Source organism: Porites lutea, chromosome 6 (genome assembly GCF_958299795.1).
Source record: "Porites lutea chromosome 6, jaPorLute2.1, whole genome shotgun sequence".
Taxonomy (NCBI): domain Eukaryota; kingdom Metazoa; phylum Cnidaria; class Anthozoa; order Scleractinia; family Poritidae; genus Porites; species Porites lutea.
Genome location: NC_133206.1, coordinates 21759543 through 21782066, shown reverse-complemented (window position 1 = coordinate 21782066; position 22524 = coordinate 21759543). Strand labels below are relative to the sequence as shown.

The 22524-nt window shown below is 38.9% G+C and overlaps 2 protein-coding genes across 2 annotated transcripts; one reads left to right on the top strand and one right to left on the bottom strand.

The window, feature by feature from the left end:
• Positions 1-1153: 1153 nt before the first annotated feature.
• Positions 1154-10195, bottom strand: LOC140942351 (uncharacterized). Its single transcript, XM_073391306.1, has 2 exons — positions 6957-10195; positions 1154-4508 (listed from the first exon to the last, which is right to left on the bottom strand). The coding sequence occupies exon 1, from the start codon at positions 9973-9975 to the stop codon at positions 6988-6990; it is 2988 nt and encodes a 995-aa protein (XP_073247407.1). The 5' UTR covers positions 9976-10195; the 3' UTR covers positions 1154-4508; positions 6957-6987.
• A 1261-nt stretch (positions 10196-11456) lies between these two features.
• Positions 11457-19888, top strand: LOC140941018 (protein kinase C and casein kinase substrate in neurons protein 2-like). The gene is made up of 4 exons (XM_073389965.1): positions 11457-12378; positions 14756-14876; positions 17362-17480; positions 18722-19888. Exons 1-4 carry the CDS (start codon positions 11585-11587, stop codon positions 18996-18998), a joined length of 1311 nt encoding a protein of 436 aa, XP_073246066.1. The 5' UTR covers positions 11457-11584; the 3' UTR covers positions 18999-19888.
• The last annotated feature ends 2636 nt before the right edge of the window (positions 19889-22524 follow it).

Here is a 22524-nt window from a genome sequence, read left to right as displayed (position 1 = left end):
GTTAAACCATTTCTTGTATAAGATAAAGATTTTCATTACAGTCAAATTTCTCTAAGACAGAGGGCACCTTAGGGACTGGCTTTAAGTGTCTGCCTTACTGAGATGTCCATCAAATGAAGGGACTAAAGAAAGGCAGGGACCAGCCGTAGGTGTCCTTATAGAGGTGTCCCTTTTTCAGTGCACGGGTGAAGAGGTGAATTTGTATTGCACCTGTTTGGCTCCTTTATCTATCTGATGGACAGCAATCTGTGCATTTGACAGATTAGGATTATGAAAAAAATCGTGGTTAAAATTATTGCAGGAGGAGAATGACCTCCCAAAAAAATAGTGGTTTAGCCTGAGAAAACAGACGACATTTCGCGACACCACCAGTGACTCCCCCGTGAAATAAGGTCTGAGAAATGAGTGCAGAAATTCCATACAGATGACGCATCACAACCCAGATCTGGATAGTGCTTCAGATTGGTCGTGCCGCGTGGGAAATCTGCTTCAATCAATCAGAAGCACTATACCCACTACTCTGGGTAGTGATGCATCATCAGTATGGAATTTCTGTGGGGACTTAATTTTGCGGGGAAACCACTGGTGGTGTTGCAAAATGTCATCTGTTTTCTCAGGCTAGTAGTGGGTGTGCTCTTTAAACCTTTTTAGAGTTGTTTTTTTTTTTTTTTTTTTTTTTTGTGGGGAAGGGGTCAGGGGGGGGAAGGGTGGATCACCCTAGAGATACCTACAATGGGCCTTCTACTCATACGACAGGTTGACAGCATTGTCATAATTGTTTGATTTATACCCAGAAAGCTATCTAGATGACTGCAAATTATGGTATTGTTATTGTCTGTTTATATCGCCAAACTTTACCCCCTAAAAGATAATACAAGCACTTGTGCCTTTTTTGGGGGGGGAAATTCTCCTGGAAGCTATTTCACTTCCCTCCCTGATGACCCTAAAAAGAGCCTTTTCACTTACATGGCCTCCAGCTATGCAAGTTTATTTGTAACACATAAAGTCTTTACACATTTGTTTGGGGCACCAACATGGCTGCCATTTCAAAATGGTGGACATGGCGTCATGCGTTCCTGTCACATTAAGGCGATGAACAAATAGCCTAACACAACTTGCAAAATATACCCCCTTCACAAAGAAGACAACAAGCTGTTTTTAAAGTTTTGTTTACTTAAATCATTAACTGTGTTTTAAAATAATCACATATAGTTGTACCATATAAACAAACCAGTTGTCAACACAAGGGGCCAACAGTCCATCAAATGACAAATACAAGTCTATACTCTTTAGGTGCATTCAATTACAGTCTTACTCCAGTTCTGTTAGTAGCAGGGTTCGTTCAGATTTTTGGATACAAAATTCAAGGCTTTTTCCAGACTTTTTTCCAAAACAAGAATTTCTTTTTCCAGACTCAAGGTTATCAAATCAGGTGATCAATAGAGACCTTAATAAAGGCAGGAACAAAGATTTTTTTCATGGTGTGCTGCAAATGTACGGGCGAGATTGAATATAAGATTTGACCAAATTGAAAAAGAAATTCACTTCTAAAAGCACTTGTTGTAGCTTTGAAAAAAAAACCTCAAGATTTTTTACCGTTTTTCCAGACTATATCTCCATTTTTCAGACTTTTACAGTTCTGGAAAACTGCGGAGCAAATTTCAAGACTTTTTCAAGAATTCAAGACTCTGTACAAACCCTGTAATAGAGACAGCTTATAGAGCTAAGGTAGGTGAATGGAAAACCATAAGACTTGCTGAGACACCAAGACTTTCTATCAAAATCTGAGTCCTTGCAGCAAAGTATTTGAAAACCAAAAAAAAAAAAGGAAAAAAAAAAGCTTAATACTGAAAAAGTGTTCAGCTGTATAATTTAAGCAGACCCAAGGGACACAGATCCAAATTTTCTGCTCACCATTTTAAACTTCGAAAAAACTGCCTGTAATTTCTGCCCTTCCTGGCCCTTACACATACCTACATGTATTTGGTCTCAACTTACTGCAGGTTTTACTGTCGGTGACTCATAAGAAATATTCTGAAATTGCAAGTTTAGATAAAAATGGTTCCATGCAAGTTCACCATTCACCACCCTTAGAGGTTAAAAAAGAAATGACCTCATGAAAAACTGATACATCAAAACCATTACCAATACTGTTACAATTAAGGTGAGATTTTTTTCCTTATCACTTTTCCAAAATGTAAAATTAATGTTAACTTTGAAATGGATTACAACACCATTCAGGAAATTATTATTATGCTACTGTCTTGGGACATAAGAGCTGCTCTGGGTCATCAGAAAGTAATACACTGTATACCACTTTTCCATTGAAAAATGTTCATTGAATGCACCCTTAAGTTACCTGTTAGAAAATATTAATGTTACATGTCTGGCCTACTTGTGTTACGTCTCATCATGTTTCAATAAATTACATTGGTTTCACTATGTTTTGATTCTGGTTAAGGTTAAAGCACTTCTTTTTTGTTCAAAGACATCTTTTAAGTGTCAAGACAAGCAATCTGGTCAAAATGTCCACCAATTATGTCTAAAACTAAATGAATGCTGTTGAATAGCTTAGCGCAACTAAAACTATACGTTAAAAGGTGAACAGGAAAATGGAAGCACCAAAAATTATCTGAAATGCTGGTCATGACCAAAGAAATGCATGTTTTTACTTATTAAAATGCAAAGCACTAAACAGAACTGAAACATTCTCTTGTGTGACTGGCCACAGCATGGCAAACATTCCAAAACTGGTTTCAGTTCGTTTTTTCCTGTCATGCTTAAATCAGATTCAGTGCAATTGTCCTCTGTAAGTTCTAAATACCTAATACTGCTGTATTACAATATAACCATGCAAATTACCTGGTTTTCCTTGCGGAATAACAATAATATCAATCTATATGTGGCTTTGCCTGTATGAAAATAAAACCTAGAAGCCTTCGTTTTTTTCTTTTACACATTAGACTATGAGTAATTCTTCACTTCTTTTTATGGTACAACAAGTGAACACCTCAACAAGCTAAAAAAATCACCTTTTGATGTAAGATGAAGAGAATTAAGAGCAAATGAGTCAATGAATCATGAGTCAAAAGTTTGAATTTCTCGTATTTGCCAAAGTAGATATAACCACTTCAGGTCAGTGCTCAACCCTAATCACTATTTCAGTACTTACCGGTAACCCCCAATTGTTATTGCCAGTGCTTAACCCCGCCCAATCACTATCATCATTGCTTAACCCTAAACACTATTTTCAGTGACCCATGACCCACTGACTCACTTAAATCATAAAAGAAGCAGTCTCTAAGCTAAAGGGCATACAACTATCTCTATGGGAAATGAAGGAGTAGTTATAGTCCACCATGCACTTAAAAAGGTATTATAACACCTACTATGAAAAATCAAACTTTACGTCTAAGTACGATATTTTCAAAACATCACTCATCTTTAAGCGATAATTCAACATTAAGATTTTCACACCAGTCTAAATTTTCTCACATGTACTGTATATTAAAAAATTACTGCATACCAGCTTACCATAAACAGATAAAATATACAAAAATTCCCTTAAACCAATAAACCAAGTCATTGTGACATGCCGTCATTTTACTACAAAACTACTCTTATCAACCTTTCTGAGAGCCAATGCCAATAAACTTCTGTCTCTAAATAAAATTATTTAATGGATAAACTGGAGTCACAAGGCAGCATAGATTCAGAAGAAGTCTAATAATTAACTCTAATAATTTGTGTGCTATATATATATAATATATATGTATAGTATAAAGAATATGATGTGCTACTGTATAACTTGATAGGGAATGAATTGTAATGAGGACCCTTTGTTTCTTAAGCTGACGTTACACAGAAGGATTTGCAATGACGATTTTAAGCGCAACACAGCGATGCAATTTTGGAACAATGTTGCGCTAAAAATCGTCGTTGCGAATAGTCTCATGTAACATAACCTTTACACAGAGAAGATTTTAAAATCAAGGTACCTTGTCAAAGGTTTTTTTGTAACTTTCACAGACACCACAGTGGGCGACATTCCTTTAAAAAAAGCACGGTCCACTTAGTGGTGGTTCCAGCCACATATTACAGTCAACTCCCTCTATAAAAGGCATCTCTGCCAGACGGACACCTCAAGTTGGCCTCTTCTTTAAAGTGGACTGACACCTCTTAAAGTAAAAGATGGACAACTTTGTAGGGAAGAAAACTCCCAAAAAGGACACTTCAAGTTGACCTCTCCTTTTTTTTCAGTCATTTTATTTTATTTTAATTAATGTCCTTTTTTTCACTCTCTTTGAGGTGGACAGCTGACAGAGAGACACCCCCTTGAATAGGAACATTTTTTTTTAATGCAGTAGCCCATCCTAGGAGAGTCAACTGTACTCCTCTTTTTATGCTAATTAAATAAATTTTTAAGTTCAAAGAGTTTTAAAATAGGGACCTCATGTAGATACTTCTCAATGTCTTTTGCTTGTCTTTGTCCTCATGAAACAGAAAATCTGAAAACCAATGCACAAAGAAACAGAAAATGTAAGAAACAAACATTCCCTTGTTCTATTCCTTGAAAACCATAATTAAGTCGTTCATTTTGCATCTTACAAGTGGTGAACAAATGCTGCAAAAAATAACCACCCTTTCTAAGCCAATCACATTTCGCATTTAATGATACATGTAGGAAAAGTAACACAAGTAACACAAAGTAAAAGTACTCTTCAGCAGAATTCAGCAACAGTATCACAGGAAACTATAAATAGCTTCAACACGACGTTCTAAAAGCATTGACTCAACCTTGCTTGGAGATAAGATAAAAAATGGGAAGCAGTTTATTCTTCAGAAGTCTGTGCAGGCATGGAAGCTATAGGGTCTGTGTGGGGAAGGACAAAAAACTTCTAGCTAGTCACGTTACACAGTAACCATTGACTGCCTTTGGTAAATACAACAGTCAGAAACTTTGCATACCTTCTGTTTTAAAAATTGGAAAAAGATTATAACATTACAATTGGGTACCTGAACTTGTGCCATTTGCTAACCATTAATATTATAATGTGGGTAAGCCTCAATAAAAACTATAAGATTGTTTAAATTTTTATGAATTTCAACGAATCTCCAAAGGCAATATGAGGCTCAGAGACTTTGCCAATCTACATTATGACACCAAGGAAACATCAATGAACACTTCAGTATGAAAAAAAAGCACATTTCTACAAATACTACAAAACTAAATAGACTAGTTCACAATTTATAGACTAGAACTTTCCATTGGAAATGAAGTGCTGCAAGCAGAGTGCTTGACAGTCAGTACAAAGCTGCATGACACATATGTGACAAATAGTTAAGTCATTGATATTCCAAGTATTTATAAAGTGCAATGCCACTATCTATTAATTAAATACATATAACAAATTGAATTTGCCAGGAATTGCTTCAAATATTTCAGAAATATTCTTGATTCACATAAATTTAAATTCACTTGCTTTCGAACTCTTTACCTATGCAACAAAGTGGCTTCCTACACGAAACAGTATTTCCTTGCTATAAGTTTTTCACAGTCCTTTTTTATCAACTTTCAAGTACTCTTCGGGGTATTTACTTCTTAAATCGTTCTCGGGGATTTGTTTCTGCATTGACTGAGTATGCCCGTATAAACACACAAAAATTACATCATTGCCAAAAATAAACAGCATACTTGTTACCAGTCTCATTTCCATATTATGAAAGTTTACCACTTTTATCCCCAGTTTCCTCAGTCTCTGCTAGGAACGCTTGGGACCATGACCCCTTTTGTGGACTAAATACCACTTGCAGATTACGACTCTCAGTGCTACACAAGCTCAAGTAATAAGTTTCACTTCAGTGGATATGTTACAGGTCAAAATTAAATTCACGTCAAGATTTTTTGATCTCGGTTGATTATCAATTTTCTTTGTTAAGAGACAAAGGAAATTGAGAATCAACCTTTAGAAGCTAAAAAATTTTAACCTGATTAATAATTTTGGCCTGCAACAGATACACTAGGGCCATTAATATATACGAGGAAAAATAAGGCACGTCTTACATAAGACGCGTCCTAAATAAGATGCGAACTTTCCGTAAAAACAGCACATTTCGTCTACAATAAGACGCGACTTAGCTAAGACGCGACTTATTTTAGACGAAATGTGCTGTTTATACGGAAAGTTCGCGTCTAATTTTTCCTCGTATAAATGGCCCTACTGTTGGATTTCATCTGTGGACTTGTCATAACAAATCCTTTTACACCACAATAAACAGCACTGTGTGCGTTCTCCAGAAGCTCTGGCAGCTGCCAAAAGTCACCATGTAGTTGCCACAGAAGGACTGGCTACACACACAAAACAATTTTCTAATAAAGCAAATTTAAGTTAATAAAAGTGCCACTCCCATGACTCTAATTCTTTAACTCGGCCCTTAAATTGCACAAAATTTCCCTCTTCAGATACCGTAAAATGAAAATTTTTCCAGGGACAGGAAAGAAAGCGAGGCTTACAAAAGTGGTTTGTGGCAGTCTGCAGTGTGTACTTCACAATCTTTTAAACCAGAGTGTGGTCTGTTTGGTGAATTTGATCCTCGAGAAATCAATCAGGCCACAAAGTCCTCATATTTCTTGACTCAACTCTCGAAACTCAAGAATTGAATCTCAATACTTGAGACTCGATTCTTGAAAGTTTCGAGATTCGAGAATCAAGGCGCAAGTGATTGTCAACATACTTTTGAGTAGTACTGTAACATTTGATGAACCTAATACTAATGAGAGAGAACAATAAATTTTGCTTGTTAGAGTTAAGTTCATAGCATTTGAAGTTTAATCTTTTACCTGGGCCTTATGGTTCTCTTGATACAAAGGAGGAATCATTGTCATGTTCTAGGCTTTAAACTTGACCTAAAATTACCTCTACTAAGTCCAGAATAATCACAGTAATATTATTTACCATCAAGCTTGTCCTGATTGCATCCCCATGTTTACATAGCACCTCCAATGGGCGTGATCTTTGCTACTTCAGCTACTTCTACCACTTCTTCAACTACATCCTCTGGTATAACAACCACTGGTTCAATCTGCTCTGGGTTTAAGGCCTCTTGCAATATTTCCTCTGGACTGATGTTTTGTGGGTGGACCACAGTTGTAGTTTCCTTGGGTGCACTGACATCAACTTCAACTACAGTTAAACTGTCTTCAAGGACAGTCTCAGTGTTACAATTTGTGTTGCCATCGAGTGGTTGAACAACTGGTTCAATCTGCTCCGGGTTTAAGGCCTCTTGCAATATTTCCTCTGGACTGATTTCTTGTGGGTGGACCACAGTTGTAGTTTCCTTGGGTGCAATGACATCAACTTGAACTACAGTTAAACTGTCTCCTAGGACAGTCTCAGTGTTACAATTTGTGTTGCCATCGAGTGCTTGGTCATTGTTCTGTCCTGTCAAAGTCCCGACAGAAACTTTGTACAATGAGTCAGTCATAGTACCTATGGATGACATTGCAGCTGATTGGTAAATCCCATTGTTTTCCACATGGTTGTTGCTTTCAGTGTTGGTGCCTACTGTTGTTTTACTGATCTCCTCTGTTGCAACACCAACTGACACTTTTGGTGCAAAGAACTGACCGGGCATGGCCTGTACCCCAGGAGGAAAGGTATTCACAGGCCTGGCAAATGGTACACCCATACTCGGAATCTGACCACCACCCATGGGATTGAGAAATGTACTCATGTGAGGAATTTTAGCACCAGAATTTGAAACAGGAAAACTACTCTCTGTATAGGTAACTGTGTTGGGCCCGGTAGAGGGTACATTTCCAGCCATGACTGCTAACTGACTCAAATTTTGAGGGGGCGCTCTTTTCACTGCTGCGACCTGGGAAGCATCACCTGCAGCTCTCTTGGCTGGTGGCTCACTGTCTTTTTCTACGGTCACTACAGAAGAATGTGAATTCTCTCTGACCTGGGAAGCCAGGGCAGATAGCATTGAGGACATAGGAGTGCTCATTGGAGGTAGGTTGCTCAGGTTAGCTAGCATCTCAGCAGCAGAAGTGGTTCTTTTACGACCTCTCCTTCCTCTGGGTTTGGGTTGTTCTGCAGTTTTTACTTTGGAATCTTGCCCACTTGTATCACTTCCATCTCCTGGAGCTACAACAGCAACTGTTTCTGCTGTGACACTCTCTGCTATTGGTACAGAAGCAACCATTGTTCCTGTTCCAGGACTTTGGGCCTTGATTGGTGTAGCTACTGCTCCTCTCACGTCCTGAAAGGCTTGCACCTGACCAGTGGGACCAGCAATAGGCATGGGTGCAAGAAAGGCCACACTTTGGCCTGTTCCTTGAATGCCCTGCATTGGAGCTATAGGAAGAAGCGTGGAGATGCTGTGTAAGATCTGCCCATCTTTGGTCATGGTTGGCGCCATACTGCTAAATGTCTGCATTCCCGGAAGGACTCCAGCCTGTGATGCTGGCAGAAATGCACCCTGAGCAGGCATCCCCGGCACAAGACCTTGCATTCCTGTGAAAGGCATTCCAGCAACATTGTTTCCTTGCACTGCAGCTTGTCCAGCAGTAACAGGCACTCCAGACAACAATGTCCCCTGAATTCCTGGCATTGACATGCTGTAAAGAGTTCCCGATCCAGGTGGCAGACCTTGTAGAATAGTTCCTTGAGGGCCAAGCATGGGCATTCCGGGAGGCAACGAACCTTGTGTTACATTTGCTGATGTGACAGGAAGACTTATAATCTGTCCGGCTGAAGAAGGCGGCTGTCCTACGACGGTCTGTGTATTTTGGGCAACATTAGGTGTCATTCCAGGGGCCCCTGGATTCACTTCCACTGTGACAGCGACAGGGCCCTCAATTCGAGAGGGATTAGGCATCAAAGAGGCGGCTGCCGATGCTGCTTCGACGCTGTTCAGCGAAGCGACCTGGTTTACGGCTGCTACAAGGCTTGCTTCGGGAGTTAGATTCGATTCCAGCGGTTTAATAATCTGTGCTTGCTTGTTCTTAATGCCTTGTATCACTGCTTCGCTAGCCCCTTTCGTCTGTGGTGTTGTTGACCGCTTTCTGATACCTAATCGCTCACGCCGTCTTCGTTGCCTTTCCCGATTTCCTTTCCGAATTACCTCCAGTTGTTCGCTCGTCATGGTTTCCTTTCGTTTTCGCCGCCATTCACGATATCTCGCTCTCAGCGCCTCAATCTGCTCATTGCTCATTCGCTCTTTCTGTTTCCTTTTTAACTCGCGTTGTTTCTCACGTCTGGCCGTGACCTCATCGGGCAAATCATGCATTTTCTTTTTTTCACGCTCTCTAACAACTCGCTTTGTCGCGACGTCTTCAGGCGATTTGTCTGTTTGTCTCTTCGTTGACTCACGTAGACGTCTTCTTTTACCGTCTGCTTTACTTTCTGGAGTTTCAGCAAGTTCCTCCGTTCCGTTTTCTTGAGGCTTTTCATCAACCACTTCTACTTCGCTCGCGACGACAAGGACTGTGCTTTCTTCTGAAGCGCCATCATATTTCGAGTTATTTTCGTGACATGGTGGTGAAATGGCGTTGTTTGCCGAAGACACTGTGTCCGAAGTAGTTTGCTCCGCGGTCGCTTCTCGCCTTGATATTTTTTGCCGTGTTCTTGTTGATCTTTTCGGCCTCGTAGTCTTTGGAGTCGGCTTCTCCTCCGTTTCTTCTGGAACTTCTGTCTCGACTTTTAGCGGTAGCGTCACCTCTACGATCGCACAACCCTCAGACAGCAAGTCAACATCGTTGCTCGGGTCCACGTCGTTACTGGTTGTCGATGGCGCTTCACTCTGGCGTGACATCCTCAGTTTTTCGCGCCTTCGTCTCTGTCTTTCTCTATTCAGCCTACGAATTCTATCCGTACGGCTCTCCCCTGAAGTTTCTGCGATGGATTCTACGGTCTCAGAGTTCTCAATACCCACTGTTGCATCCGTACTGTCATTAGCTTCGCTATTCATTTTTGCACAAGATATCGCATATCAAACCATCCAAAGTATAAACACGCAGAAAGCAGGACAACGTCACGCGATAATCTAAAGCCCTTTCGACCAAACTTATCCGTTTCTTATTCGAACAAATCAAAAGACAAATCCTTGAACGACTACTTTTTGCTTATTGGGTGCGAATTCGAAGTACAAAGGTCTTGAAAATGGACGATTTTAGCGTCTAGGTGGCCATATTGGGATAGCAGTCAATCAAATTTTTGAAACCTCGGGAAGAGACTAGCCTCGCTTTGAAACCGGGGTGTGACGCGCTTGTTAATTGTGTGAATGGCAGTGGTCTACAAAAACTTGTCACATGTCATAGCTAGAAACAGGAAGGCTTGCTATGGAAAATATTCATCATCAGCTGCAGCCGGATTTTTCTTTTAATGGCTTTCTTGGCCTTTTTTATCGAGACTGTAGCGTTTCGGCGAATTCTTCATCAGCAGGCGGATCAAACGGGCCGAGTTATGTGACGTTAAAGCGTGATATATTTCACACTTCGCTTGACATGCCCACGTAACGAAGTACATTTGTTATCACTTTACGTTGGTTGACCCAAGCCGGATGTGCAATCACTTCTGGGTGAATTTTGATAAATCATAATGCAATTTTCGGTGATCCTGCACCGAACAAGCAGTAGATATCTCAAATAACATATTTTCATAGACTGTGGTAAGCCTGAATGTTTTTTGTCCGGGTCATCACGAAGGACACAAAGAAAACTGTAAGAATTTTCAAAAGTATTTGTGGTCACTTTGATCTCTTCAAGCATTATCCCTTTAGGGAGTTATCAAATATCACAAGGGCAGATTTTTAAACTGCAATGTAGCTCGTGTCATGTCACCAGTCTGTATTTTACAGATTTTACAACCAAAATTCGTGTATAAAACTTCACAAACTTGAGGTTAATATTCTTCCGCTAAATGAGGTCAAAATTAATTGTTTTGGTAGAATTTGAAGAAAAAACCTTCTCTTTTGTTATTTGTTTTCGGATTTGTCACGGGCTTCATGCATTGTTTCCAAGCAAAATAAAAACGTTATCTTTATTTAATATTCTCTTTGATGGGTGAGATGACCCTTTAACAAACTTATATTTAAAAACAGCTGTTAAAAATAAGTATCAATCAAGGATAGAGCTCTTTGGTCTTTCGTGACTATTTACAGGAAGTCCCCGGAAAAGGCAGAACAAAACAAGTAAAAAAAAGGAGCCGACTGTACTCGGCTCCCGGTAAAAAAAAAAAACAGCAGATAACCCTTTTTTTTAATTATGCGTGTTATTTTTACTTTGCCCTTGTCTCAAAAGAATGTTGTTGCTAGCTGCTCATTGTTGGTGCTCCGGTTAAATATAAAACTTTCTTATTGCCAGAAACTTCTGAGTTGACCAAAAAATTATCGAATGTAACGAAAAAATGCCCGCGTTTCCTAGCCAGCGTGCAAACAAAACATCAAACACGCGCATGCGGCTACCTGAAATCATGATCCCCACACCTTCAAAATACTACCAAACATCGAAAATGCAAAAAAGAGTTTTATTTTCGAGCTGAAATATTATTAACAGAAACTCTTGGAGTTAAACTACGCTATGTCCATGCGAGAAACTCCTAGAGGTTCGGACGAGAACCTCTACAGCGCTTCAACAGATAGCTTTTGGGACGTAGGCAATTTCAAACGAACAGTCAAACGGATCGACGATGGTGCGAAATTATGCGACGAATTTATGAAGCTCGTCGTTGAACGAGCGAACATTGAAGCCAAATACGCGTTTAAGTTGAAAGCTTGGTCTAAGAAATGGGAGGAATGCGTAAAAAGCGGTCCAGAGTATGGAACGATGGAGGCTGCCATGCTTGGGGCAGTGACGGAGGCTGAGTCACGGGCTGAAATTCACATGCACTGCCGAGATAAGCTAATCGACGAAGTCCACGAGTCCATAAAGAAGTGGAAAAATGAAAATTACCATAAAGGAATATTTCAGTGGAAAGAGACGAAAGAAGCTGACGATGGTTTTACAAGAGCGCAAAAGCCGTGGGCGAAACGCTTAGCAAAAGTTGAACGTGCAAAGAAAGCTTACCAAAACGCCGCAAGGAGCGCTGACCAGGCTTCGAAGCTGGAAACCGAAGCTGGTCATGACGCAGACAAGCCTGCAGATAAACTGAAAAAGTTACAGGACGCTACAGAAAAAGCGAAACGAGAAATGGAGAAATGTAGAGAAAAATATGAACTTCGACTCGAGGAAATTACTGCTTATAATTCTCAATATGAGCGAGATATGATTCAAGAGTTTGAAAGATGTCAAGAGAATGAAGACACAAGACTAACGTTTTTTAAAGACGTTCTTTCTCAGTATCACAAATGTTTGGATATCTCGGAAAGCCCAGAGTAAGTATTACTTTTCTTTTTTGTTTATTAATTCTTTAGGAAACCGAAATTAATTAATGAAATTGTTGTAGAATTAGGCTTAAATAGCCTGTTGCAAATTAATAGAAGCTTAAGTCTTTAAAGCCCATTAAGTACATGAACAAATAGTGTACAGTTTGTTGTCTTGTAGACATTTCAATTTGCTAAAATTTTAACTGTTTCTGCGAATATGTATTGCTTTTGGTATTTCCTGGTTAATTATTGTACACAGGAAGTGAAAGAAATAAGTGACTTTTATAGCTTCATTGTCTCCATGCATTTGTCTTGAATTAACTTTAATGTCGTGGTAAAAAGACTGTGCGTTTTTTAAAAAACATATCATGTTTTGCCTTCATTTGTGCTTGCAAAAGCATGTGTACAGAAACCAGCTGTTTTATGCTATTATATTCAATTTGTTGCAAGTTTGCAAATAATTTTATTAAAGTTCTAAAACATGTTAATATGTAACACATGTGAAGATATTAGGGCCATTTATTCGAGGAAAAATAAGATGCGTCTTACATAAGACGCATCCTAAATAAGACACAAACTCTCCCGTGTAAATGGCACATTTCTGTGAAATTTACCTAAGATGCGTCTTATCTAAGACCAACCCTTAACACCTGTTCTTCGATAAGAGGCGTTGTAGCTAAGTTGCGTCTTAATGTGCCGTTTATACGGGATAGTTTGTGTCCTATTTAGGACATGTCTTATGTAATACGCATCTCATTTTTCCTCATATAAATGGCGCTATTGTGAAACAAAATTGACTAGTTTGTGGTCTTGAGCAAAATTTGTGGTTTTAATGGTCACTTCCAAGCCATCCTTGGAGCCTTTACATTTTCTCTAAACTCAACCCTATTAAAAATACGCAGCCCATTTATAAGCTCCCCCCACCCCCCTCCCTCCTGGTGTCCATACTTATGGATTTGACTGTCTTTCTTTTTGTATTTCTAAAGCACAGAATCATTTTCTATGTAAACTTTGTTGGTCTTTGTATTTATCATATTTCAGAGTGGACAGACTGCAAATTATATATAGTAGTTGCTAAAAAATATATATCTTCGTGTCGCAACTGTTCATCAGTAAGACGCCTAAAATGCGTGCAATTCCACAATTGGTTTTGGCTCCATTAAATCCTATACCAACTGCAGAACATTTTAGGAAGAGCCACCCACCATCTGAGCACAGTCACGGACAACACATATAAGTCAGGAAAATAACGCAAAGTAAAATTAAGACGTTAATTAACGAACTAAATGTACATGTCAATTACATAAATAAAGAAATAATGCGCGAGCTCAAAATAAAGTTGTACGCGCACACATACCAAGATACAACTGAAACACATATTTGAAGGTTACATGCACAAAATGTGATGCATGATTTTGCGATTAGATGCCCAATTCAAGACATGACAACCAGCTTACAAGTGCAAAGTTCTATAAAGTAAACCAACTCTCACACTTCCAACAGTCAGACTCTCAGTGAATGTGTTTGTTTTTGTAAAATGTTGTAGTTGTAGGGTGCATTTATTGTTTATTATTCATTAATTACTTTATTATAAATTCATTGTAATGTACCGAACTTGTGGGGCACAAAATAACTCGTTTAAATCATAAATCCTTCTTTTATTTAAATCACCATCCGCGCGTACATTTCCTCTCCGACTGATCTCAACAAAAGGTGATTTTGCACTACTCTCTTTTTCAGCTACTCCAATTTCAAATGTCAATAAAAAAAAAAGGGATAACACTAATATGATACTAAAAGAGTCACATCCGGTTTAAATGAGTGTCACAACATTTCCGTCAGTGTCACGTTTCCGTCAGTAATATGTATCAGGATAATTTTAATGATTTCACTTTGTCAGCTTTCAATCATCATAATGAATTAGGAATTTAAACAGTAGTAAGATAATAATTTTGATTCTTTTACAGTACTTCTCTCATGTGAATTCCTCCCCAAAAAAACTTCAATTGCCCGTCAGGCAAGTTAAGGATAGATTTTACTAGCCCAATTGCAAATCCACTAGCCCCGGGCTGTCAGCCACAACTTTCTATGCACACTGCCTTTTATGTTTTTTAAGTCATGCAGTGGGTCTCTGACGTAACCTTCTGTGAAATTTTGCAAAAAATCTTAAGTAAATCTAAATTTTAGAGAAAAACTCTTATAAATGTTCAATCGCTCCTTTTTTTTCAAAAAAGATAGTTTGAATCTCAACAATAATATTTTTTTTTATTACTAACAAAGGAAGAATGTCATGCTTCTTGGGTTTCTTACCCGACATATTCTTCTATGTAATAATAAAAAGTAGTCTGCTAATTCTTACTTTTTCTGTCTTTTTTTTGTTCCTCAGGTTTTCGGGTGTATTTGTCAACATGAGCTTGACTTTTCAAAAAGCAGATATGCAGGCTGATTTGGACTGGTGGTCACGCAATCATGGAACAGGCATGCCACAAAACTGGCCAGTCTTTGAGGTATTGAACGTACTCTTTTGCACTGTTTTGCCTATTTTATAGTTGGACAATACAAAGTGGTGTTTTGGTGTGCATTTCTTTGGGAAAATTTTTTCTTCTGAAGTTTGGTTAATTCTAATTCCCTTAGCCCTTACTCATAAGCAGTAATAAAACACATCGTGGGTGCTCCTCCTAAAATGTTTTACAATATTGGTATAGGATTTAATGGAGCTGAAACTCACACAAAACTTAATTTTGTCTAATTTGGTCTGTAATCATACTCATAAAATGAAAATCAGACTCTCCCTATGTGATTACAGACTCAACAGGACTCCACTCAGTCATCTTACCATTGAAAGTGAAACTGCAGTTTTTTCAACTTCCCAGCCATCCCATGTAGTGGAAAATTCTTCATTAAGTGACAACCACTGTTTATATTCCCACCATTGGGTATGGGAGGGAGGGAAGCATAGCATAGCCCCATAGCATTTTTTAATATTAGTGTTTTGATGTTATTTTATTATGTATTAGACAGACAGTTCGTTGTCACTATATATGTAGTTAGCTATTCTTATCAACAGAGCCCAAGATAAGCAGTGGTCATTGAACACAGTGTTAGTTTTTGCTTTCACTCTGGCCAAAACAAAAATAACCCTCATTAGTATTATTTTACGAAATCAGTGAATAACAATTTTTGCGCGTTTTGATTGGCTCCCGTAACTCAGAATATCTTTGGCTATTCACTGTTTTACGACTGAAGCCAAGGTGGCGTCTCGTTTCAAGTCATTTGCGAAAGGCGAAACTTGACCAATAAATGAAGCATTCGTACTTACAAATACCACTTTGGCTTGTTCGTGTTTACTGGTAGGTGGAAAATTATTTTCATGCTGAATTTGCAACAAAAGTGGTAAAACTCACTTGACGATTAACCCCCAAAATGTTTGTAAATAATTGTAAACAAAGTTCCTACTAAGTGACGTTTTTAATTTACAAAAAGTTATTGTTTTCATTTTTATCTAACTCATTTGGTAAATACGAAAACAACTATCCCCCTCATGGTTGGTGAACAGCGTCTCGGTGTATATCCACCACTATTCACCTCCCCTTCGGAGGATAGTTGTATATCATTCTTGTTAGAGTGATCCTTGTTTTATGCCCTGTGTAGGAAGGAAAGTTTGCCATTAAAGAGCTGCAAAACAGAAAAACATACAAAAAACATCTCACATCTCAAAGAAAAAAGGAAATAAAAAGGAATGTATCAACTGAGGTGCTTAGCATTGAGGGGTCGCTCCACAAACCTGAAGATGTTCATTTTGAGGCGCATAACCAAGATAGAGAGAAAGACTCATTTGATCTTATCAATTTAAACTCAGAACACAGCATTCAGAGAGGGTCATTTAGTAGCATTGAGTCAAACAATAGAAATGGCGAATTACGTGTAACTGATAGGGTTGTGAATGATGTAGGAGAGCCTCATGATAGATCACTTTCCTCTGATGTTCATATTGTGCAGGAGACATATGGCAATGGCGCAGAGGCAGTTTATTGTACAATTGTAGATATTACAAATAGTGATCAGACAGATAGTGGAACTAGCTCAAAGGAAATCAAAGCTGCAGAGCATGCAAGTCCCAAACAGGTCTCAAATTTCATATACAGTGGCATTACCTGTACATCAAATCAATTCCGTACAGCTGTCAAACATAATTTGGAGGAAACACAAGACAGCGATATTGTAGGTATGACTAGAAACGGAGAGGTCAATACGGAGTTAATTTATTGTGAGATAATGGATACGACAGTCACACCTGAGGTAGTTAGTGATCTTCAGCTAACAGAATTCCAGCAGTTAGACTGTAAAGCATCTTTACAGGCCAATGTTACACAGTCAGACTTGGTTATGTCAGTCAGTAAAAAGCACTCGCAGGCAGACAGTTATCAGGTGAGGGTCAAATGGTTATTGAGTAAAACCACCCTATTTTTCATTCCTTAATTATAATTTTTGGAACTATGAAACCACAAACTTTGTGCTTTTTAATGACAGGCTCGTGTGATAAGAGCTTTTAGTTTGGCCCAAAAATCTTGTATGCTCAAAATCAGAGGGAGTCCAGGACGCATTCTTCGGTGATATGCTGAGAAATTATAGTGAATATATGAATAATGATTTAGAGGTAGCACATCCACAAAGTGCTTCATCACCTACCATTCCTTGTCGAATTGGAATTTGGGAAAAACTGTCATACCTGGAGAAAAACCAGTCTGAGCAAAGAAGATAACCAACAACAAACTCAACCTTCGTAATTATGGTGTCAATGCCAGGTTTGAACCTGGACCTCATTGGTGGGAGGCGAGCGCTCCTACCACTGCACCACCCTAGCTCCTCTGATGGGTATATTAATTAAGCAGTTTTTACTGTCAGTGATGTTCCGCTGGCTGTGAAAAATTATTTTTGTTGCTGTAAGTTAGGCCCTTCATTTCCATTTTTGTTGTTTTGATGTTCTTATAGGAGTACAATGAAATACCACTTAAACGGTCCTCAACACGAAGTCATGGGCATGGAGCAGCATATCCTGGCACACAGAATCACATTGAAGACAATACTGATTACTCTCACAAAAATGAAACGTATGTTTGGTTGTACTTATTGAAATGTATTGGCCATTTAAATCCTTTTTCAGTGTAAAGACTTAAATGCACACTATCTTCTTAGGGAACTTGACGTAATGCGTAAGTTAGGGTTGCCATTTTCTTGTCAAACAACAAACTGCATGATTTTTCATTTATTACAAAAATAAACTCCATGCAAGTTACTTGGAGATGTTGTGGTTCAATTTTATCCGTGGTTTAAATTTTTTTTCATAATATATGATAATGAGTTTTAAACAAAGGGAAATAAGTTTAAACCAAGAACAAAATTGAACCACAACTTAACAGAGACTTCCTGCTTTTTTAAACCAGCAATTGATTCATAGGAGGTAATGCTCAGAACTTTTGTTGGGCCTTTGGACGTTATGTGGGTGTGGGTTTATTGGCCTAGTAGAACATTTGGTGGCATAAAAATAATACTATTGAACCTTATTTTCACCTCCCCATTGTGGGGTACCAGCAGCGGCTGCATCTAACAGGTCTCAGTTGTTGTTATTACATTGCAATACTTGATATGGCATGTTGGTAGCACAATCCAGAGAAAATGTCTAGGAATTCCATATGATCTTTGATGTCAAAAAACTATATTTAACCATTGCAGCCACAAAGAACAAGTTTGTATGGTATCCAACTTTGCTCCACCATACTTACCTCAGTAAAAAAGATATATTCCCCTGGTAGATGGAAAATCTGTTCAATTGGCAGCATTAAGGAAGTTAGAACTACAAAAATCCATGATAGAAATGTGACGGTGAATTTTAAGCGTGGAGAATACACTGATGAGAAAGTTTTTTTCCCATCAGTGACACAGGTAGCTTGGAAGAAAAAATCCCAGGTCTGTTCGACTCCTTTTGGGAGTAATTGGATTTTTTCTTTTGAGCTGCCTTTCTCACTGACGGAATAACATCCTTTTCATTTAAACATCCAGTTTGTTTTTTGTAAACAGTAAGTGAAAGGATAGTAAGATCTTTTATTGTTATAATTACTATTTGTAAATAGGCTTTTTATCATGATTGTTGTAATTTATTATTATCAATTATGTTTTTAGAGGGCCACTAGGGAGAATACTTTTCATAGTAATTGGTGTCACCCTCTTAAAATAAAGGTTATATAATGCACATAAAATTAGAATGCAAATTCTGAGTAACATCGAGATCTTGTGTTAGAATAGTGTATCACTCTAGGTATTTGTCAATACCATCTTGATTTCTTTTTCGTAGTGTTGAACATAATCCATTCAACAATTACACATCAACATCAAATGATGACTTCAGTGACCAAGCTGGTACGGATGAGTGGGAGCCGCCACCTGTAGAAGATGCTGGTATTCCAGTCAGGGCTTTGTACGACTTTCAAGGTATTGAAGATGATGAGCTGAACTTCAAAGAAGGAGATGTGCTCACTCAACTCTCTTCCCAAGATGACCAGGGATGGTGCCAGGGGAGATTCCAAGGAAAAGTTGGGCATTTTCCTGGCTCCTACGTTGAACCTCTGTAAGGAAAAACTGCTTGGTGTATATCATTAGTGTAATAGTAGGTCATGTTACTCAGGAACTTGCATCTAGGTTTCCTTGAATGCTTAGACCCCGAAAGCAGATCATAACAACTTGAAATGTAGTTGAAACATCCAAAGTCTGCTAACAAGATCGTAGGTCAGCTGAAGTAGTTTTTATGAAGTCTACTCGGGGATCATTATTTTGTGAGAAACTATTATATGGAAGGTCAAAATTATTTAGCATTTTTCATGAATGAGTTTTTAGAAGGTTTGAGGTATGTCAAGTGACACTCAATTTATGCTTGTAATCTGAATCTTCAGATAAAACAATAATTATTTTACTATAGAAATAGAGGTATAAATAGAGACAAACAGAGGAGCCTGCATAAGAAGTGTTATTTAACAGATCACAGAAATTGAAGATGCTCTATGCTCATGTCTTGCCTTGTACTCAACTAGACTCTCAGCTTTTGCCTGGCTAAATAAGGTGTGTTATGCAGGCTTTTTGTGTCACAGCAAGGTATTGTTGTTGGACTCGCTCACGCTTGAATCAGTCAATGTAAACTGAATATAGTGTTGGAATATTTTTGGAGTTATTATTAATAGTAATGTTTCACTGAAGTGTAATATTTTGTAGATTTTGTACTCTACAGTCAAATCACTCATATTATTATTATATAAGTGTTTGAATTTAAGCAAAGGTCTGATAAAATAAGTCAGAGCAAGTGAAAATACTGTAGAATGCAATATTATTAATATGAAAGTCAGTTTATGTAATAGAAAGTGGAAAGATGGAAATAGAAAATGCGTTCTCTATTTCTAGAGACTTGCACACACCAGTAGAATGTTCAGGCGAAAAGGCAATAAAATCCTGGTTGTAGCCATTTATTAAATGCCCCACGTTTTCTGTGACATTACTCTAAGAGAGGGGAAGGGGTACAACCTCATTCCCAGGGTCTCTCATCTTCCCGCCCAAGTGAGAGAGCTTGGGTGGGAAGATGAGAGACCCTGGGAACGAGGTTGGAAGGGGTATGGGACTATGGAACCTTAACCCGAAACAATACCACGTCCAGCTGCCTTTTGCAGCCCTGTTCTATATTGAGCAACAAAATCCCAGCTAGTAAATTTATTACCATAGCTTTCTAGAAACTAGGAAAAAGAGTTTTCTATTTCTTTTATAGTATAGCAGTAACACTGCAAATAATCTCTACAGCTGGCAATGATATTACTGGTGTTTGTTATATTTTGTTGTTGTTGTTTATTTTTGTTGTAGCCCTTGTGAGAGAGGCTATTTTAAGACGGTTTTTATGTTTAAAGCATAGTACATTTGAACCTTTTTTTCTTTTACTCCTAGGGTCAATTTATTAAAACTTTCCAAGAGCGATTTACTAGCGTAGCCATTGTTTTAGAGGGTGAAAACAATTTCTACACTTAAAAATTACACTGTCCTGTAAAAGTTTTGTGAAATTGATCCTTGGACAAAGTTAGGGTGAGATTATTTGCCACGCTGACTGACTAACCTAACTCTAAATTTGTGAACGAAATTTTATGGGGTTGCCATACTTACTACTCAGAAAAGAAATTTGATCTTGTGTTGTTTTTTCTTTGGTTTCTAATGAGTGATTTGAGCCCTGTAGCTGTAAACATAGCTTTGTTTCGTTTTCACAAGTGAAAGATTAAATTTCCAAACATTATGCTGGATCAGTACCCAATAGAAACTTTTAGTAAAATGTTTGGTAGCGTAAAACGTAGAACATAGCTATCAAGGAATAATATGTTAACCATTGGCATAATTTCAGTTATTTTACGTAGGAGAAACTAAAGAACGCACGCTTCACGTGCATGAGTGAACTCTTGTCAGCGATTATTTTTAAGTCTTGCTTTGTGATAGAGCACTGTGATAAGGTTCCTTTCTTCGTCATTGTAACTTCTTATACTTAGTGTATATTGTAAAGGTCATACCAAAATCTCCTATATGCCAGAAATGATGCTACCGTACTGTATAGGGTGGCTGAAATAGTGTACAAAATATTGCATCAACGTGAAATGTGAGGGAACGTCGTGCGCTGAGAAGGCGGAGTGGACAGTTGCTCCCTTCATTCCTTCTACTCGAGGCTCGCTCTCATGTACAAGTGCATGATGTCCCTTTTGAGCGCCCAAAAAATAAAGCAGCTTACAAAGCTAAGGTAGAGCCTTTAGGGTTAACATGGTAACTATTTTTATAATAATGAAGTGAAATTTAGTCAGGAAAAACCGCTAACGCAGTAGGTTAGGATATTTAAGTTGCAGAATAAAGCACCTCGAGGAAGTATAATTATCCTCTCTTGACTTTAAAAATTAGGTGTTCAGCAGGAGCCTATGTAGTCATGGGCTCCTGGTGTTGAGTTACGTCCCCCGGTGGCCCGCCGAAGGGGTGTTTAGTTTTGTCCCTCAGGGGCCCATGGAAGGTGTGTTCAGTTGTGTCCCCTGGGAGCTCACTGGAGGGGTGTTCTGTTGCATCGCAGGGCCCGCGGAATGGGTGTTTAGTTTTGTCCCTCAGGGGCCCATGGAAGGTGTGTCCAGTTGTGTCTCCCGGGAGCTCACCGAAGGGGTGTTCTGTTACGCCGGAGGGCCCGCGGAATGGGTGTTTAGTTTTGTCCCTCGGGGGCCCATGGAAGGTGTGTTCAGTTGTGTCCCCCGGGAGCTTACCGGAGGGGTGGTCTGTTACGTCTGGGGGCCCGCGGAATGGGTGTTTAGTGATGTCCTGTCGCCCAAAGTGAGTGTTTCCTGGGATAAAGGCCCACCTGCTGCTAACGTAGCCTCGACTTTGCCGCCAAACTAGCGGATAAGATGAAGCGCCACCCTCTCTTCGTCCACTTATAAAACTTTGCTGAGTTGCCTTCCTCCCCTGCGTGAGATCACTTCCTCCCGTGGCCTGTCTTAAGGGACGGAAAGACGCCCAACAAAAAACTGCAGCTTCTTTTGCAACATTGCTGCAAAACGAGTTGAATAACGATGTTGCGCGTTTTACCAACCTCGTCCCCAGGGCTTTTCCCTTAAAAAATAGGTGGGGCGGGACATTTTTTAAGGGAAAAGCCCTGGGGACGAGTTTGGCGTTTTACCACCCATGTTTAAACCTGTTAACAACCTGATTTGTTGCAAGACAAGTTTTATGTGAGTAGTAAAACGCGCAACATCGCTATTCAACTCGTTTTTTGCAGCAATGTCGCAAAACAAGTTGCAGTTTTTTGTTGCTCGTTTTTTCGTAGCTTTACATGCTCTGACATTTTCGATGGCTGTCTAACAAACCACCCATTCGTATGATCCGAACGCGAGAGAGGGGGCATCCCATTATACATTTTTTGTTCGGTAACTTGGGTTGATCAGACGGTACGTCAATAAGTCTTCGCACTGAGGCATCGCATGAGGTTGTTTCAAGCACTAAAGAAACTAAACGAAAAGGAGCAAAACAGGAAAGAGTAAATAATGCGTGAGCCACGCCCATGCATATTGGTTGCTTTGATCCCAATTTTTTTCTTTCTTTTTTCTT